General features: G+C 43.9%; 2 protein-coding genes across 2 annotated transcripts; one reads left to right on the top strand and one right to left on the bottom strand.

Annotated features, from left to right (window-relative positions):
• The first annotated feature begins 2,066 nt into the window (after positions 1-2,066).
• On the top strand, positions 2,067-3,899 carry LOC115141349 (nuclear receptor subfamily 0 group B member 2-like). Its single transcript, XM_029680123.2, has 2 exons — positions 2,067-2,828; positions 3,090-3,899. Exons 1-2 carry the CDS (start codon positions 2,297-2,299, stop codon positions 3,329-3,331), a joined length of 774 nt encoding a protein of 257 aa, XP_029535983.1. The 5' UTR covers positions 2,067-2,296; the 3' UTR covers positions 3,332-3,899.
• A 5,282-nt stretch (positions 3,900-9,181) lies between these two features.
• Positions 9,182-15,697, bottom strand: LOC115141344 (keratinocyte differentiation factor 1-like). Its single transcript, XM_029680115.2, has 4 exons — positions 15,094-15,697; positions 13,441-14,561; positions 13,023-13,100; positions 9,182-10,064 (listed from the first exon to the last, which is right to left on the bottom strand). Exons 2-4 carry the CDS (start codon positions 14,540-14,542, stop codon positions 9,976-9,978), a joined length of 1,269 nt encoding a protein of 422 aa, XP_029535975.2. The 5' UTR covers positions 14,543-14,561; positions 15,094-15,697; the 3' UTR covers positions 9,182-9,975.
• Positions 15,698-16,460: the final 763 nt, after the last annotated feature.

The following is a 16,460-nucleotide window of genomic DNA, read 5'->3' as shown; positions in this document are numbered from 1 at the left end:
AAGTTTGAAACTTAAGCACTGCATCACGTATGGAGGAAATCTGGCACCATCCCTACGGTGAATCACGGCGGTGGCAGCATCATGCTGTGGGGATGTTTTTCAGCTGCAGGGACTGGGAGACTCGTCAGGATCGAGGGAAAGATGAACAGAGCAATGTACAGAGAGATCCTTTATGAAAGCTGCTCCAGAGCTCTCAAAACCTGAGACTGGGGCGACGGCTCACCTTCCAACAGGACAACAACCCTAAGCACACAGCCAAGACAATGCAGAAGTGGCTTCGGGACAAGTATCTGAATGTCCTTGAGTGGTCAGCCAGAGCCCGGACTTCAACCCGATCGAACATCTCTGGAGAGACCTGAAAATAGATGTGCAGCGACGCTCCCCATCCAACCTGACAGAGCTTGAGAAGATCTGTAGAGAATAATGGGAGAAACTCCCCAAATACAGGTGTGCCAAGCTTGTAGCGTCATACCCAATAAAACTTGTGGCTGTAATCGCTACCAAAGATTCTTCAACAAAGTACTGAGTAAAGGGTTTTGAAATTTTTATGCATATGCAAACATTTCTAAAAATCTGTTTTTTGCTTTGTCATTATGGGGTATTGTGTGTAGATTGACGAGGAAGAAACAAATGAATCCATTTTAGAACAAGGGTGTAACGTAACAAAATGTGGAACAATTCAAGGGGTGTGAATGTATGACACATGCTCACATCCTGTCAATTTATCAGACTAATAAAGTAATCAGCTTATCTGGTTCAAACCTCTGTACTAGGCACTGCAAAGATAACAAACCATATCCACCAATTTTTCACATTTGTGTTTTTTCACTAATTAAATCATGGCATGGAGTTGTTCAATGACAGACGTATAAAATCGATCACTTGATTGTTTAAGTTCAGAGAGACAAATTTCCCGCTAATCCTGTTTTTTTTGCAAAGCTCTTTAAATATATTTACATACTTTAAATGGTTGGGTTAGTTGGAACCAGAGACGGGATCTTGTTGTCTTGGTCTTGAGATCACATGATGCCACGTATGGTAAATGTGTGAATGGTCTTTTCACTGGGTCTGGATCCCAGCATCAATGTTCAGGTCTAGGTCGGGATCTCAGTTCATGGTCCCAGACCATAGTTTGTCTCTCGACTCATGTGGTCAAGATATCTCCTGTCAAAGTTACAGTATGTGACTAAAAGTAGTGACACAACACAAACGTGTCAGGGCACCTTGCTTTTTGTTGGAGCTGGGTCTCGTTTTGTGGTATTGCTCTGGATCTCATTCTGGATCTTGTTTTTTTTCCCCACATTTGAACTGGTCTTGGGCTTGTCAGGCTCTCGATACACTTGGTCTGGGTTTCAGTCTCAAGAGTTTGGTTCTTGGTGTGTGTGTGTCTCAAAAGGTTGTGTATTGGTTTGGTCGGGGTCTGGTATTAATTTGGGTCTGGGTATCGAGAAGTCGGCCGGCCAGATTTGCCCAGAAAACTCACATTGATGAGACAAGCTTCTGAGTCAGTGTGGAATATATGGTGGGGACACATGGCTGGGATCAGAGTTTAGGGCAGAAGGGCTGTAGCTTCCAAATCCTCACTGAATTACAATATGTTTCATTATTATTTTCCTTCACTAATTCCGTCTGTCATTCCTGGCATTGTACAAAACACACTTTTAAAGCTTTTGTTCAATGTAAGATGTAATGTAACATTTTTATCCTAGAAATCCATTCGGTTATGCAGGCCTATTGGTTTAGGAATATTTAGCCCTTGTAAGTTTGAACTAAACTTAGTAAAAAAACAAAAAGTTCTGGTTGGGTACATCGATCAAGGACTTAACTGACAGGTCAGTGCTCCCGTACCTGTTTACGTTGGCCCGTGTTCAACTTAGGTGTGAGCTGGCAATGAACGGAGCTATATACAGAGTGCTTGAGTACTCCCACAGTCCTTGGTAGCTTGGTACAGCCTGGGGTAATGACCGAGTCACACAGATTAGGCTCACCCCGCCCAATATGGATATGCTCTTTCCTTTGGTTTCCATTGAGAAAACCTTATCTGCTCTTTAGGGGACGCCGTCAGTCGAGTTGTCTGCTCTTTAGGAGCACTTTGCTTTTCACCGAGGGAGTATTGACAGGTCAAGGTGCACAAGTTTAGCTCAGTGGGATGTCCTTATAAATAGAAGCATGGTGCAAGGCATCTGCACAACCACACACCACCTCAACAAGAGCCTGTCTTGGTAGTACAAGAACATTTGAATGTATTTCAGCTTTTCATTTTGTTTTTGAGAGTTTGTTCTGTATCTCATCAAAAATGGATAACGTATGTCAATGTACAGATTACAATGACAGGCGGTCAAATGCTATCCTTTACAACATCCTCAATCGAGAAAATTACAAGTCAAGCCACAACAACCCGAACTACAACTTTATGCCTCGTAGATGCAACTGCGAGATGCGACGGACAGTGTGCTTGAAAAGTCCAGCAGACATTTGCCAAGAGGCGTCGGGAGTGCTGGTGAAAACAATTCACTTTATGAGGAACTTACCTGCTTTCAACCAACTCCCACTGAACGATCAACTGTCGCTCCTCCAAAGTTGCTGGGGGCCACTCTTTATTTTGGGTCTGGCCCAGGAAGGCATGAACTTTGACGTCGTCGACACCCCTGCCGATAGCATGCTGAAAAGAATCCTCTTGAATTCTCAAGGGAGCTCAGAGATGGAAAGAGAGCAGCCCACCTTGGCCGGTGTGAACAAACTCAAGGCATGCCTCAAAAAGTTCTGGAGTCTGGATTTAAGTCCAAAGGAGTACGCATACCTCAAGGGCACCATGATATTTAACCCAGGTGAGGTTTGCCTTCAACCTTCAATATTTCAACCAGTCAATGGAAATGCATGTTCGGTAGGGATTTTACCTCCCCGCAGCTGCGTGATAATCCAATAAACGTCCCTACATACAGAATTCAAACATCAAATAACTTCAGCGAATCCAGCTGATCAGTAGGTTTACAAAAAGTCTATTGCAATGTCATATACAACTGAAAAGTACAACGGTGCATAAAAGTGTAGCTTGTCCACTCATGATACATTTCTGTCCTCCTCAACAGATGTGAAAGACCTGACGGCAGCTCTATTCGTGGAGGACTTACAGCAGGAGGCCCAGCACGCTCTGAGGGAGGTGGTCCAACCGCTCCACCCCGCGGACCGAGGCCGCTTCGCTGGCATCCTGCTCGCGGCCTCCATGCTCAAGACCATCACACCCAACCTCATCACCGAGCTCTTCTTCCGTCCTGTCATTGGCCAAGCAGATCTACTGGACTTCCTGGTCGATATGCTCTTCAGTAGGTAGCTTACTGTAGAGTTGATGTACAGAGACCTGATATAGTTTCCCGCTGTGAGGGATATTGAGCCCCCCAGGACTGAGTTGGAGTGCCTGGTCATGTGGTGAAGAGTTTGACAAATAGGTGCTCGTCATAAGGGGAAACAAAATACACGTGTATTCTTTATTCACAGTAACACTATCGCTGATAGGTTTTCATGTCTGACCAAATAGGAAAATATTTTTTTTCTCAAATATATGACAACAGTTTGCTATTGTTTACATCCAACTAATGAATGAGCAACATTTACTGTATATTAGCAACATTTACTGTATATTAGCAACATTTACTGTATATTAGCAACATTTTTGGTAGAAAATTGAGGTCACAATGGCGGGTAGTTATAACAGACATTTTACTGGTTATATCAGACAGGATACACTCCAGTCTACAATACACATTCCTTAAAACCATGGATATTGTGCAGAATACTGTTTAGATACATTGTTTGTTTTGTGTAATGATTGCATGAGTAATGTAAATCATTTCTGGGACTGCCCCCAGAATATTATTTCTAAATATATTTTTATACAATTACTGTGTTATGTCTTTACAATTTGGAATATGGTTTGCGAGATAGGAATACGAACAGAATTAGCCAAGCCAAAGGAGCCAGGGGTCCAGGGCAATGAAGCAGGACTGACGAGACGAGGGACTGGGGACAGGGACCAGAGTCAGAGCGGACAGAACTGTAGCAGAGAGTCCAGCTAGGGAGAGACAGGCACAACAGGATAACAAGCTCTACGCAAGAACAAACACAGACTGACTGAACAGAGCCTACAAACTGGCAGCGTGGAAGTGGCAGGGTTGAGTATTCGTAGAGTCCTTGATTATGGAACTGTTTGCAGCTTGTGGGGAGCTGCTCTGCCTCCAGCACACCTTTCTCCACTCACACAATCACATACACACAGAGAGAGAGAGAGAGGGAGAGAGCACTGGGGGAGTGGCGGCAGGTCAGGGAGACAGGACGAGAAGTAGAGGGCGTGGCAGGAGCAGATGTAACACTTGGCTGGTGGGCAGTGACATATTTCAAACCTTACTTATTTAAGTCTGATGTTCATGCCATCCATTGTGTGGATCCTGCTTGAATGCGTTCGGAGGCCACAGTTCCAAATGAATGGGAAAGATTGGCACCATCACTCATTCGTTTTGGATTTAGGCCTGCAGATTTCTCCTGATGCAATAGAGGGATCTATTAAACAAATAGTATGCGCTCAAGGTAACTTTTGACTATTAAAATCTGAGCAATATTGAGGTTATGAGGTACTACAAGGTTTTCCACAATATAAACTGAACAAAAATATACATGCAACAATTTCAAAGATTTGAGTCACAGTTCATATAAGGAAATCAGTCAATTTAAATAAATTCATTAGGCCCTAATCTATGGATTTCACATGACTGGGAATATAGATATACATATGTTGGTCACAGATACCTTAAAAAAAAGGTAGGGGTGTTGATTTGAAAACCAGTCCGTATCTGGTGTGACTGGATGCCTCATGCAGCGCGACATCTCCTTCATGTGGAGTTGATCAAGCTGTTGATTGTGTCCTGTGGAATGTTGTCCCTCTCCTCTTCAATGGCTGTGCGAGGTTGCTTAATATTGTATGCTGAAACATGAGGTGATGGTGGCAGATGAATGGCACAACAATGGGCCTCAGGATCTCGTCACGGTATCTCTGTACATTCAAATTGCCATCGATAAAATGCAATTGTGTTCGGTGTCCGTAGCTGATGCCTGCCCCTGTTCACAACGTTGACATCAGCAAACTGCTCGCCCACACAATGCCATACATACTGTCTGCCATCTGCCCGGTAAAGTTCAAAATGGGATTAATCCGTGAAGAGCACATTTCTCTAGTGTGCCAGCTGCCATCGAAGGTGAGCATTTGCACACTGAAGTCGGTTACGACTCCAAACTGCAGTCATGTCAAGACCCTGGTGAGGACGATGAGCATGCAGATGAGCTTCCCAGAGACGGTTTCTGAGTGTTTGTGCAGAAATTCTTCAGTTGTCCAAACCCACTGTTGTATCAGGTGTCCGGGTGGCTGGTCTCAGATCATCCCACAAGTGAAGAAGCGGGATGTGGAGGTCCTGGGCTGGCGTGGTTACATGTGGTCTGCGGTTGTGAATCCAGTTGGACTTACTGCTAAATTCTATAAAATGGTAGATAAAATAGCATTTGTTTCTGTGGCAACAGCTATGGTGGACATTCCTGCAGTCAGCATGCCAATTGCACACTCCCTCAAAACTTGAGACATCTGTGACATTGTGTTGTCTGACAAAACTGCACATTTTAGGGGGGCTTTTTATTATCCCCAGCACAAGGTTCACCTGTGTAATGTGGTTTAATCAGCTTCTTGACATGCCACACCTGTCAGGTGGATGGATTATCTCGGCAAAGGACAAATGCTCCAAAACAGGGATGTAACCAAATTTCTGCACAATTTTATTTAGATAAACAAGCTTTTTGTCAGTATGGAACATATGAGATCATATATTTCAGCTCATGAAACATGGGACTAACACTTTAAATGTTGCCTTTTTATTTTTGTTCAGTGTAATTTTACACACTGAGGCCCAAATCCTATGAGACAAAAACAACTCTTTCATTGACATCAATGTATGATTTTTTATACAAAGTTAAGTTCATGTAGCTTCCTGAGCCCCAGGGATAAAATCACCTTAGACTCAGAAAAGACCTTAGCTTCACTGGGTCAGTGGTATTTCCATGCAATCCCACTTGTGGAGCTCAAGTTCAGATATCACCCTGAAAAACAGAGAGCTTGAAATAGCCCATTCCCCCATAAAGAATCTTTCCAGATCCTTGATATCCTCGCTCGCGCTTATGGACTGCCCTCTTCAATTCTAAACACAGGTTTTCAATGGGGTTCAAGTCCGGACACTGAGATGGCCATTGCCAAATGTTGATTTTGTGGTCAATTAACCATTTCTTTGTGGATTTTGATGTGTGCTTGGGGTTATTTTCTTGCTTGAAGATCCACTTGCTGCCAAGTTCCAGCCTCCTGGCAGAGGCAACCAGCTTGGTTGAAGCAGAAAGTTCCTGGTACTAAGTCAAGTTTGTGATGCCGTTGGCCTTAAAAAAGAGACCCAGGACCAGTGGAAGCAAAATAGCCCCAAAAAAACAGTGAAGATCCACCACCATATTTTACAGTAGATATGGGGTCATCTTCTGCAAATGCATCTTTCTTTCAATGCCAAATCCTCCACTGGTGTGCGTGGCTACGGAGCTCTTATTGTCATGTAATCTGAGCATAGCACAGGTTCCAATTGTCGTTTAGCAAACTCCAGGCATTACCGTTTGTTGTTTTACCTGAAAGTAGAGCTCGTTGGCCACGTACACCAGTGGTGGGTTTAGCGCCAAAAGAAAGGACGTCACGCTTCCTGCTTAGCGAGTACCACTTCCTCCTGATTGGGCTCAAAACCGAAGCTCGAACCCAGGACCTCTGATAAAGACTTCACCTCTTTATAAACAATGTTTTTATAGATTAGGTGTGTTTATTAGTCACATGCACAGGGTGGCAGATGTAATTGCAACTACGCAGGTCAAAAAGAGAAGTGAACGAAACAATAATACAAAAAATAATCATCATATATACACTGAGTATACAGTACCAAACATTAGGAACACCTTAATATTGCTTTGCAATGTGTTGCCAAGATATGACCTTAGGTGTCATTTTGTATTTATATTTATTATGGATGCCAAAGCAGCAGCTACACTTTCTGGGGTCCCATCAAAATGAAGGCAGTTATATACAATTCAAAACATTACATTTCACAACGCATTGGTAATAGAAGTGACTGTGTGTGTGTGTATGTGTTCACAGAAACATGTATGGAGCCAGCACATGGAGACTTCCAAGAGGATTTGACTGACATGCATTGTACGGGCGAGACCTGGCATAAACATTTTACTAGACACAACTTTGAATTGTATTGACTTTTTTTTTAAATATTATGGAATGTAATGGTATCAGTCAATATGGGGAGGGAGAAACCCTGTGTGTTCTGCACCAGGATCAGGTAACTCCTGTTGTATACGGAATACCACACAGGAAGGCATGACCACTCCGACAGGCTTGCCAAGGTAGCCCCATTACCACCTGACAAAATTGTCGATAGGCACAGTACCTGTATTGGCTGGGAATGACAACAAAAGATGCACACTTTAGCAGAACACTGCTTCTACGGTATTAGGTAAAGCGTTGTTATTCTACATGGGCCTCTTTTAATACAGTTGAAAGTTATCAAAACACTTAGTTTAGAATATCCACCTAAATTCAGCAATTGCATTCTTCTCATATTACCCTGTAAGCTACTGACCTATCCAAAGCTTCCTCCGGCACCTCACCATACATATGGCTGTATTTATTCAACTCAACCTGCAGGAGGTTTGTTTGCGATTGCGTGGTGAGAAACGGCTACGGGCAAGGTTCTGACAGGTAGGTGTGTCTCGGTGTAGCAAGGACAGACCCGAGAAACACCCGTACCAACTCGCGTTCGGCTTGAGTCATGGCCCGCCACCACCTCTTCAGGAGCAAAGCCAAAAACAAGGCCAGATCAGCAGGTGCATTTCCTCTTTCAGCTGGAGCAGGGCAACGATTTTCAGTTATTTGTGGTACGCTGCTCCCTCCTGTGGTGGTCATTTAAACTGACACCAGGGCAAGAAGGGTTCGGCTGTCACCTGCATTAGGTTCATGTTTTTAACACAATACAATTCTTCCAAACAATCATGCGCACATGAATCGAGATAAAACTCCATGACACATCAAATCTGTTATCCACTGCAAACACAGGCTCTGTGTACACTTAGTGAAACACGTTACCACATAATAAGTCTATTGAAATATGTCAACATCCAAGAGAAGAGACATTCTCTGTGCCACTCGGTTTAGAGAAGGTACGTAATAACGTCATGTGAGGTGTTAATTGTGAAACCATTATTTCACGATGCCTCACACAGGTAGAACTGGAATGCAGAGAGGGGGGCAGAGAGCCAGGGAAAACAGAAATGAATCTCAACAGAGCCTTCGGGACACAGAGAAATTCTCAAAAGCAGGTTTTCGTAGTGCTCCCCTCTGCAATGAACTACTCAGGACAGACAGCAGGATTTGATATCCTTTCTTTTGTCAAGACCAGTCAAACGAGTTCCTCCTTTTTTTCGCTGAGGGCGGAAATAGACTGACGACACACTGACCCGGGGTGGGGGCTGACAACAGTAATGAGAGAGACGGGGAGAAAGAGCGCGAGAGAGAGAGAGGTGCTGGATAAAGTAGCCCAACAACATTGCACAAACATGTTGCTGTGACAGGGAGAGCAGGCAAAACTAGAGTTTAGGAGTAGTTGGTGTTGAAGGAATAAACAGCGATGCCCGTTACCACATTACTTGGGAAGATTGAAAGCTTGACAATAAATGACCAGCACAGGCTTTTTAAAAATGTAGTAGACTTACATTAGATCTTTTTAACCTTCTTGCTGCATAGCTGACCATTAACATATGATCAAATGACACATTAAAGACGAACCCAACATCAAACACACCATCCCTAGTGTTCCTCAATAACACACATCTGTGTAAACAATAAGCAGCACACAAAGTCATTGAAGACCCAACGGACTGAATCCATCCTTGAGATCTGTGTTTCACTCAAACGTTGGTGTCAATGGAGATTGCATGCACAGATCAAGTTAAAGACGCAATTCAATGTGCATACCGAATCCCATACTCTATTAGATTTAACTATATTATCATATATTTTAGATCAACAGAGTTGAATTAAGACAGTAGCAAGTTGGCATAAAAAGGCAAGGGTATTCATTGCTTTTTTTTATTTTTATAAAAATGTACCTATACATTGACCAAAAAAAAAAAAAGTTTAAAAAATGCCCCTATTCCAATTTCGAAAGATGTTTAGACAAACCAAAAAAGCAACGTACACTTGGAAAAAAGTTTTGTACAAAGTTGACACTGAAAGTAAAGTATGAAGCTAAACCTGCTACTGGGTCCAAATGGTAGGGTGCCCTAACACACTGTCACACACACACACACACACCACACCACACCACACACACTAAAACAGGGACGGTTATGAGTTAGGGTTCAGTCACTTGACTGAGAACGGAGTTAAAAATGCATGGAGTGATTTTGGTGTCTGCTAGGAGTGGCAAGGCAACAACATAACTGGTATAAAAACTTACAATATAGCATGCAAATACACAAAAGTCCATAGTTTCTTTCCCGTAAAAACAAAAAAATCCCCTTGTTTTTTTCCAATGTTCAGATATATGCCAATTGGGCACCTGTAGACTGGTGCCACCATCTCACCCTTCCAAGCAGGCCTCCCTCACAGACAGTTCAATGGTTTGGAAGGACATGCTGATTCCACACCAGAGAAGAGATGACTTCAATAGTCCCACACTTAAGAGCCTCTCTGTCATTATAGGATGTCCTATTAGTTCCAGGGAGGTAAAATGACGGCGTTGGAGGAGCAACATGTCCCACTATCACACAACAGCCGGCCCCAGTTCGATTGAGGCCCTTGAGAACGTCGTGCCCTGGACGTTGGCGTTGACCTTGTCATGACGTTCAGAGGACGTGCAGCAGTGGGACTCCTGACGAGTCCGCCTCTGTGTCATGCTGGTAGGGAGAGTAGGCTGTAGCTGAGCTGGAGTCAGCTAGGAGGGCCAGAAGAGAGAGAGAGACATTCACCAGTCAGTATTTGAAAATGGACAGAGACTATTAAAAAGAAAAAGGTATAGAAATATTTGAAGTTCCCACTTTAAAATGGTTACCGGACACAATACCTTATGGAACAGGTTTCCTGAACACTGGTTAAGCTTCATCCTGGATGTAAAAGCTACAGGTTCTCCATTGAGTATTTTTTTATTTACAGGACTAGGTTTAAATGTGTCCGGTAAACTGTCCCTTTATCAAATAAAAGACAGAAATGACATTTTGACAGCTGATATCCTAGAATACTCCCACAGATGCATATGGTGTGAAAACACCGCAATGTTCCTCCATTCAAACGGCACTGTAACAAGACTCTCCCCCCACACCATCGTACAACAACAAAAAGCTGTAATCAGAGTTACTCCCCAAATTCCACCATCAAATTTACAGTCACCTGATACGCTGCCCGAGGGGGGCGATATGCACTGCCACTACCACCTACCCAGAGCATATAGGGAAACTGAGGTGGGATGCAAGGGGTGTATAGGGTGGCAGAGGTGGTATAATAGCCAGGGGAAAACAGCACACGGAAAAAGGAGGAATGCGAAGGCTTTCCTTCTCCAGGAGTCACGTCAAAGCAGTGTGCCAATTGTGATCAGAGAGAAGGTTAGAAAACTCCTGCAGCTGCACTGGGCACTACAGCTGCGTTGAACAGAGCCCCTCAGCTACCATGACTTACCGGAACAGTCAGTTAGGCCAGAGGTTAGGCCTACTACCTCTGCTGCCGCATGGAACCCAGGATTGTGTTCATTAGGCCACGCAGATAGAAGCGTTTTGCGACGGAAAATGAGCATTTCTAATTGGACAAGTCTAGCTAGTTCTTCCCTGTTCCAGTCACTTTTCTGCTGTTTGGTGCCTAAATGAAGACTGCCCAGGACATGTAAAGAACCATTCCATGTGCCGCAAAAAGGAAAGAATGTGTTATTGTTCTGAAAACATGTATTGGATCAGATATCAGGTATTTCCAGTGTAGAAAAATTACACAGATGCTTCAGAACCCACCAAACTGTAAATAGATGCTGGCTCAGATTCAAGATATACAGTGCATTCAGAAAATATTCAGACCCCTTAACTTTCCACATTTGTTACGTTGCAGCCTTATTCTAAAATCGATCCGATCCCCCCCCCCCCCCCCTCAATCTACACACAACAGTCCAAAATGACAACTGTTTTTTTTATAGAAATGTTTCCTAATTTATTTTTAAAAATACAAAAATAAAAATCACATAAGTATTCAGACCCTTTACTCAGTACTGTGTTGAAGCACCTTTGGCAGCGATTACAGCCTCGAGTCTTCTAGGGTAAAGACGCTGAAAGATTGGCACACCTGTATTTGGAGAATAAATCCCATTCTTCTCCGCAGATTCTCTCAAGCTTTGTCAGGTTGGACGGGGAGCGTCGCTGCACAGCTATTTTCAGGTCTCTCCAGAGTTGTTTGATCGGGTTGAAGTCTGGGCTCTGGCTGGGCCTCAAGGACATTGAGACTTGTCCCAAAGCCACTCCTGCGTTGTCTTGGCTGTGTGCTTAGGGTTGTTGTCCTGTAGGAAAGGTGAACCGTTGCCTAAGTCTGAGGTCCTAAGCGCTCTGGAGCAGGTTTTCATCAAGGATCTCGCTGAACTTCGCTCCATTCATCTTTCCCTCAAGCCTGAATAGTCTCCCAGTCCCCACAGCTGAAAAACATCCCCACAGCATGATGCTGGGACTACCATGCTTCACAGTAGGGATGGTGCCAGGATTCTTCCAGATGTGACTCTTGGCATTCAGGCCAAAGAGTTCAATCTTGGATTCATCAGACCAGAGAATCTCGTTTCTCATGGTCTGTGAGTCTTCAGATGCCTTTTGGCAAACACCAAGCGGGCTGTCATGTGCCTTTTACTGAGGAGTAGCTTCTTTCTGGCCACTCTACCATAAAGGCCTGATAGGTGGAATGCTGCAGAGATGATTGTCCTTCTGGAAGGTTCTCCCATCTCCGCAGAGGAACTGTGGAGCTCTCTCAGTGACCATCGGGTTCTTGGTCACCTTCCTGAGCAAGGCCCTTCTCCCTTGATTGCTCAGTTTCGCTGAGCGGCAAGATCTAGGAAGAGTCTTGGTGATTCCAAACTTCTTCCATTTAGGAATGATGGAGGCCACTGTGTTCTTGGGGACCTTCAATGCTGCAGACATTTTTTGGTACCCTTCCCCAGACCTGGGCCTCGACACAATCCTTTCTCAGAGCTCTACGAACAACTCCTTCCACCTCATGGCTTGGTTTTTGCTCTGTCATGCACATTTCAACTGTGTGACCTTATATAGAGGTGTGAGCCTTTCAAAATCTTGTCCACAGGTGGACTCCAATCAAGTTGAAGAAACATCTCAAGGATGATCAATGGAGACAGGATGCACCCGAGCTCAATTTTGAGTCAAATAGCAAACTGTCTGAATACTTCTGTAAATAAGGCATCTGTTTTTTTGTTTTAATACATTTGCAAAAATATCTAAAAACGTGTTTTTGCTTCGTCATTATGTCGTATTGTGTGTAGGTTGATGAGGAAAAACATTGTAATTAATCCATTTTTAGAATAAGGCTGTAAGGTAACAAAATGTGGAGAAAGGGAAGGGGACTGAATACTTTCTAAATGCACTGCATCTTATACAGTACAACATCTATGGTATGGGGAACTACAGGGTCTTGATACAGTAGTAGTCTAAACACTGTAAAATAAGTGGCAAACAATGTTACTGTAGGGGCAGGTTTGGCCTAGACTAGGGCACGTTTTCAAAAAGCATCTCAGATGAGTGCTGATCTAGGATCAGGTACGCCATGTCCATATAATCTCATTCAGTATGATGTAAAATACTAAACTGATCTTATATTAGCACTCCTACTGTGAGACAGTGAATTTAAGTCCAGAAGTACTTACTTCTTCCACTGTAGTACCTCATCTTCCTGGCTAGTTCGTCCGACTGTGTCAGCTCTGACACTTTCACCTCAGGCTCCACTGTGGTAAAAACACAACAGAGTTACTCAAACATAGATGTATATGAATGAATAGAAAATGGAGACTCAATGATACCGAAGAGGTGAGACAACAAACACTAGCGCACCAAAAGCATTTCAGCAGAGTAATCTATGGTTTCGGTATGCAACATAAACATGAAGTAAGAATAGGGGAAAACTGGGAGGTTAAATGGGAAAGTAATGTGGAATAGAATTCATTGTTGGATTTTCTGACTTAAATTGAAAGAAAACTTTGTCACCCTTATTCTCTCAAGACCCTCAATACCTGAAATGCACTAGTTATTTTGAATGGATACAGAAATGTAGTAACCCTCTCTTACTCTCACTGCTGTTAAAGGTGTACGTCATGGTTTCATTGCCACTGTCAGGAAGGAGGGTCCCTCGGTCGTTCCCCCCGTTTGCTCGCGGCTGCTGGTGCACTGGCTCCTGGGCCTGGGAGTTGGAGTTTTTGTTCCTCTTGCCTTTGCGCGTGCTGATGCGGATGACGCCGTGCACCAGCCTGCACTCTGCCTCCTGCTGCTCCAGGTTGTAGTCCTGAGCAATGCTGCAGATCAGCTCGCTGATCTCATTGGTCTTCCTTGAGAACGACGAGTCAGACGTGCACTTGGCCAGTTGGTCGATCTGGTGCAGCGCGTAGAGCTCTAGAAGTTTCTTAGTGATGAGCGAGTCAATGTCCGTGCCGCTGTCGCTCAGGTCGTCCAGATCCAGGTCCTCCCGGGAGTAGATGGTGCTGGTGTTGCTGACGGGACGCTGGCTGTCGCCCTTGCCGCCCGTACGCGTCCGCTTGGGGCCCGACGATGATGTGGGATAGACCACCGTCTGGCCCCCGATGCGGACGTCCTTGTAGCGGAAGCTGTCACTGGGAGGCAGCTTGGAGAGCTGCTTGGAAGGCTTGATGCTGGACTCCAGAGGGATGCCGCAGGTGGGCTTGGACACGGACATGCCGTTGGGGGGGTGGGGCTGCTCAGGGTCAGCCTTGCTGGGGTGTTCCGTGGAGCTCTCGTTGTTGGCAGGCAGACAGAGATCCCGGCTGCCACAGAAACCACAGGTGAGGACACAGCAAAGGATTGCCTTGCAGCCACTCCAGCCCATAGAGGCACACGAGCCACATGCATTTGTGCTCTGGGGGGAGTCTGCTGAGCCAGGGATGAAGCCCAGTGTCTCTGACCCCCGCCCGTTGACGTGTCGTGTCGAGGGGGCTCCTCTGCGGCCTTGCTGCCCTTCAGAGTGACGGGTGTGGTCGCCATTGTACTGTTCCCGTGTGTTGTGGTCGGCATGGGAGTCCTTGTAGGACTCTTGGCTGGCGGTGCGGTCTCTAGAGATGGTGTGGCCCTGCTTGTAGCCGTCAGCCCTGGTGCTGTGTCCCCTGTGCTGTTTGTCGTGGCGGGACTTCTGAGGAGCCCCTGTGCTGTGGCCAGGCATGGCTCAAAGCTCCCGGGACCTTTCAATGTGATAGGAACAATGGAATATGGGCACTTTATAATAGTCATATCTAAACACAGTAATTATTATGCTTACTAATCAGCTCTTTGCCAGTCACAGTCACATTAATCATTTCCTGTTGCAACAAGTAGACTATTGACGCCAAACATTGAACTAATACTGCATTTTGAGATAGGCTACTTGTAGGCAACTTTAAAGATACATGTTTTAACAATCATGCAACTGGAGAGAATGCCATAGGAAAAAGTCAAATTCTGATATATTTCAAGTAAATCTAAATCGCTTATCAATTTGGCCTGTGGAACTGTCACAACGACTTTGTTATGGATACATTTTCCGTGCGTGCATTCGGTCTATTTTGATCGGGTAGGCTACCTTTGTAGGGTAAAGAAATTGGGAAGTTTTAAATATGACTTTTCAAAACACAATTTACATGTCATCTCTAAGATCACCATGTCAGGCTTGAGTTTAGCTTGTTCGAAATTGGGATACGCTTCTTCATATGGTGAACATTTCATTAGTCAACTTACCGCATAAATCGCTTGGGTTACTTTTGTTAACTCTTGACGCCGATAAAATTACGGAAGTCCGTACGGAAAACGTTCTTTCTTCGGATCGAGTTTGTGTGTATCGGTTTCTCAACTCTCCAACTGTGTTTTCTTCACAACAAAGTCAACCGATTTCAAGACAAATAGCTAGCTACCAACCCTAACCACCGAAGACTAAACTCATTTTGGTAAATTCCACAGTGTTCTGCTCCTTCGTCTTCCCGTGTAGGTTATTACCTGCGGCTACAGGTAAATCCAAATTCTACAACACCCACCCACAGGGAAGACGTGACGATCAGAAATGTTCATAATAAAAGTCCCCCACGTAATAGTAGAAAATTGTCAATAACCTGTATTTCTTCATAATATATGAAAATAATTGTCTAAACATGAACAATATTCATATTGGTTCATATTTAAATTACATTTGCAATACGTGTGTTTTAAAACATGTTCCAATGTCAAATAAATACCCCCAATGCAGAGCACTGTACATGAAATATTATTGGCGTATAAAACAAACTATTCAATGTGCCAGAGGAAAATATATTGTAGGGAATACTCTATAGGGTCTGTAGAAGGCAGGCTATATATGGTGTCTATTCATGGGGCGCTAGATAATATAGAATGTTGCTGGTCTTTGCTCCAGCTATTCCATTGCCCACAATGAGAATCACTCTGCCCTCAAACTCAACTCTGGACCTCGAAGCCAGTTCCACTGCTTGTTTTCATTGTCCCCCCTCTAATCAGGGAACGATTTAGACCTGGTAACAACAGGTGAGTGCAATTAATTATCAGGTAGAACAGAAAACCAGAGCAAAAACTATTTCTAGATGTCGCAATAAAAGTAATGTAGAGAATACTCACTAGGGTCTGTAGCATCTATATGTGGTATCGTTTCATGGGGAACTGAATAATATGCAGTGTTGCTGGACATTTACTGTGGTCAAACATTTTAAAATGGGTTGCCTGAACGCTATACGGTACAAAAAATAGCGCTGTACAGGAAAAACGATTATTTGTGCCGATGTTTCATTTTTAATTTTTGATTTCAGTCATTGTAGTGACCGGATTTCACCAGAATCCCAAAAGTTATTTGTGCGTTGTTCAGATAATATGTTTCTCAACACTGGTGTATCTACCTGAGTGGCCAAACAGCGGAGGTGTGCACCTTAAATGCAGCAGTATTATGAAATTACAATGCAAATGTCTCCCTCTATGGAGCTAATATATATAGATATAGATATATATATATTTATGTTTATATATATGTCTGAAAATGTATGATGCCAAAAATTTACTACACAGTAAGGATTCTACTCTTGAATCTTTCCTGCAAATAGGCCTAC

Source organism: Oncorhynchus nerka, linkage group LG3 (assembly GCF_034236695.1).
Source record: "Oncorhynchus nerka isolate Pitt River linkage group LG3, Oner_Uvic_2.0, whole genome shotgun sequence".
In the NCBI taxonomy this organism is placed as follows: Eukaryota; Metazoa; Chordata; class Actinopteri; order Salmoniformes; family Salmonidae; genus Oncorhynchus; species Oncorhynchus nerka.
This window is presented reverse-complemented; position numbering and strand designations above follow the sequence as displayed.

What these genes read in the sequence shown, in the direction of transcription:
- LOC115141349 (XM_029680123.2), top strand. Translation starts at nt 2,297, where the DNA reads ATGGATAACGTATGTCAATGTACAGATTACAATGACAGGCGGTCAAAT. An exon ending in CACCATGATATTTAACCCAG is followed by an intron (nt 2,829 to 3,089) that starts GTGAGGTTTGCC and finishes CCTCCTCAACAG; the next exon opens with ATGTGAAAGACCTGACGGCA.
- LOC115141344 (XM_029680115.2), bottom strand. Translation starts at nt 14,542, where the DNA reads ATGCCTGGCCACAGCACAGGGGCTCCTCAGAAGTCCCGCCACGACAAA. An exon ending in CACCTTTAACAGCAGTGAGA is followed by an intron (nt 13,101 to 13,440) that starts GTAAGAGAGGGT and finishes TTTTTACCACAG; the next exon opens with TGGAGCCTGAGGTGAAAGTG. An exon ending in GAGGTACTACAGTGGAAGAA is followed by an intron (nt 10,065 to 13,022) that starts GTAAGTACTTCT and finishes TGGCCCTCCTAG; the next exon opens with CTGACTCCAGCTCAGCTACA.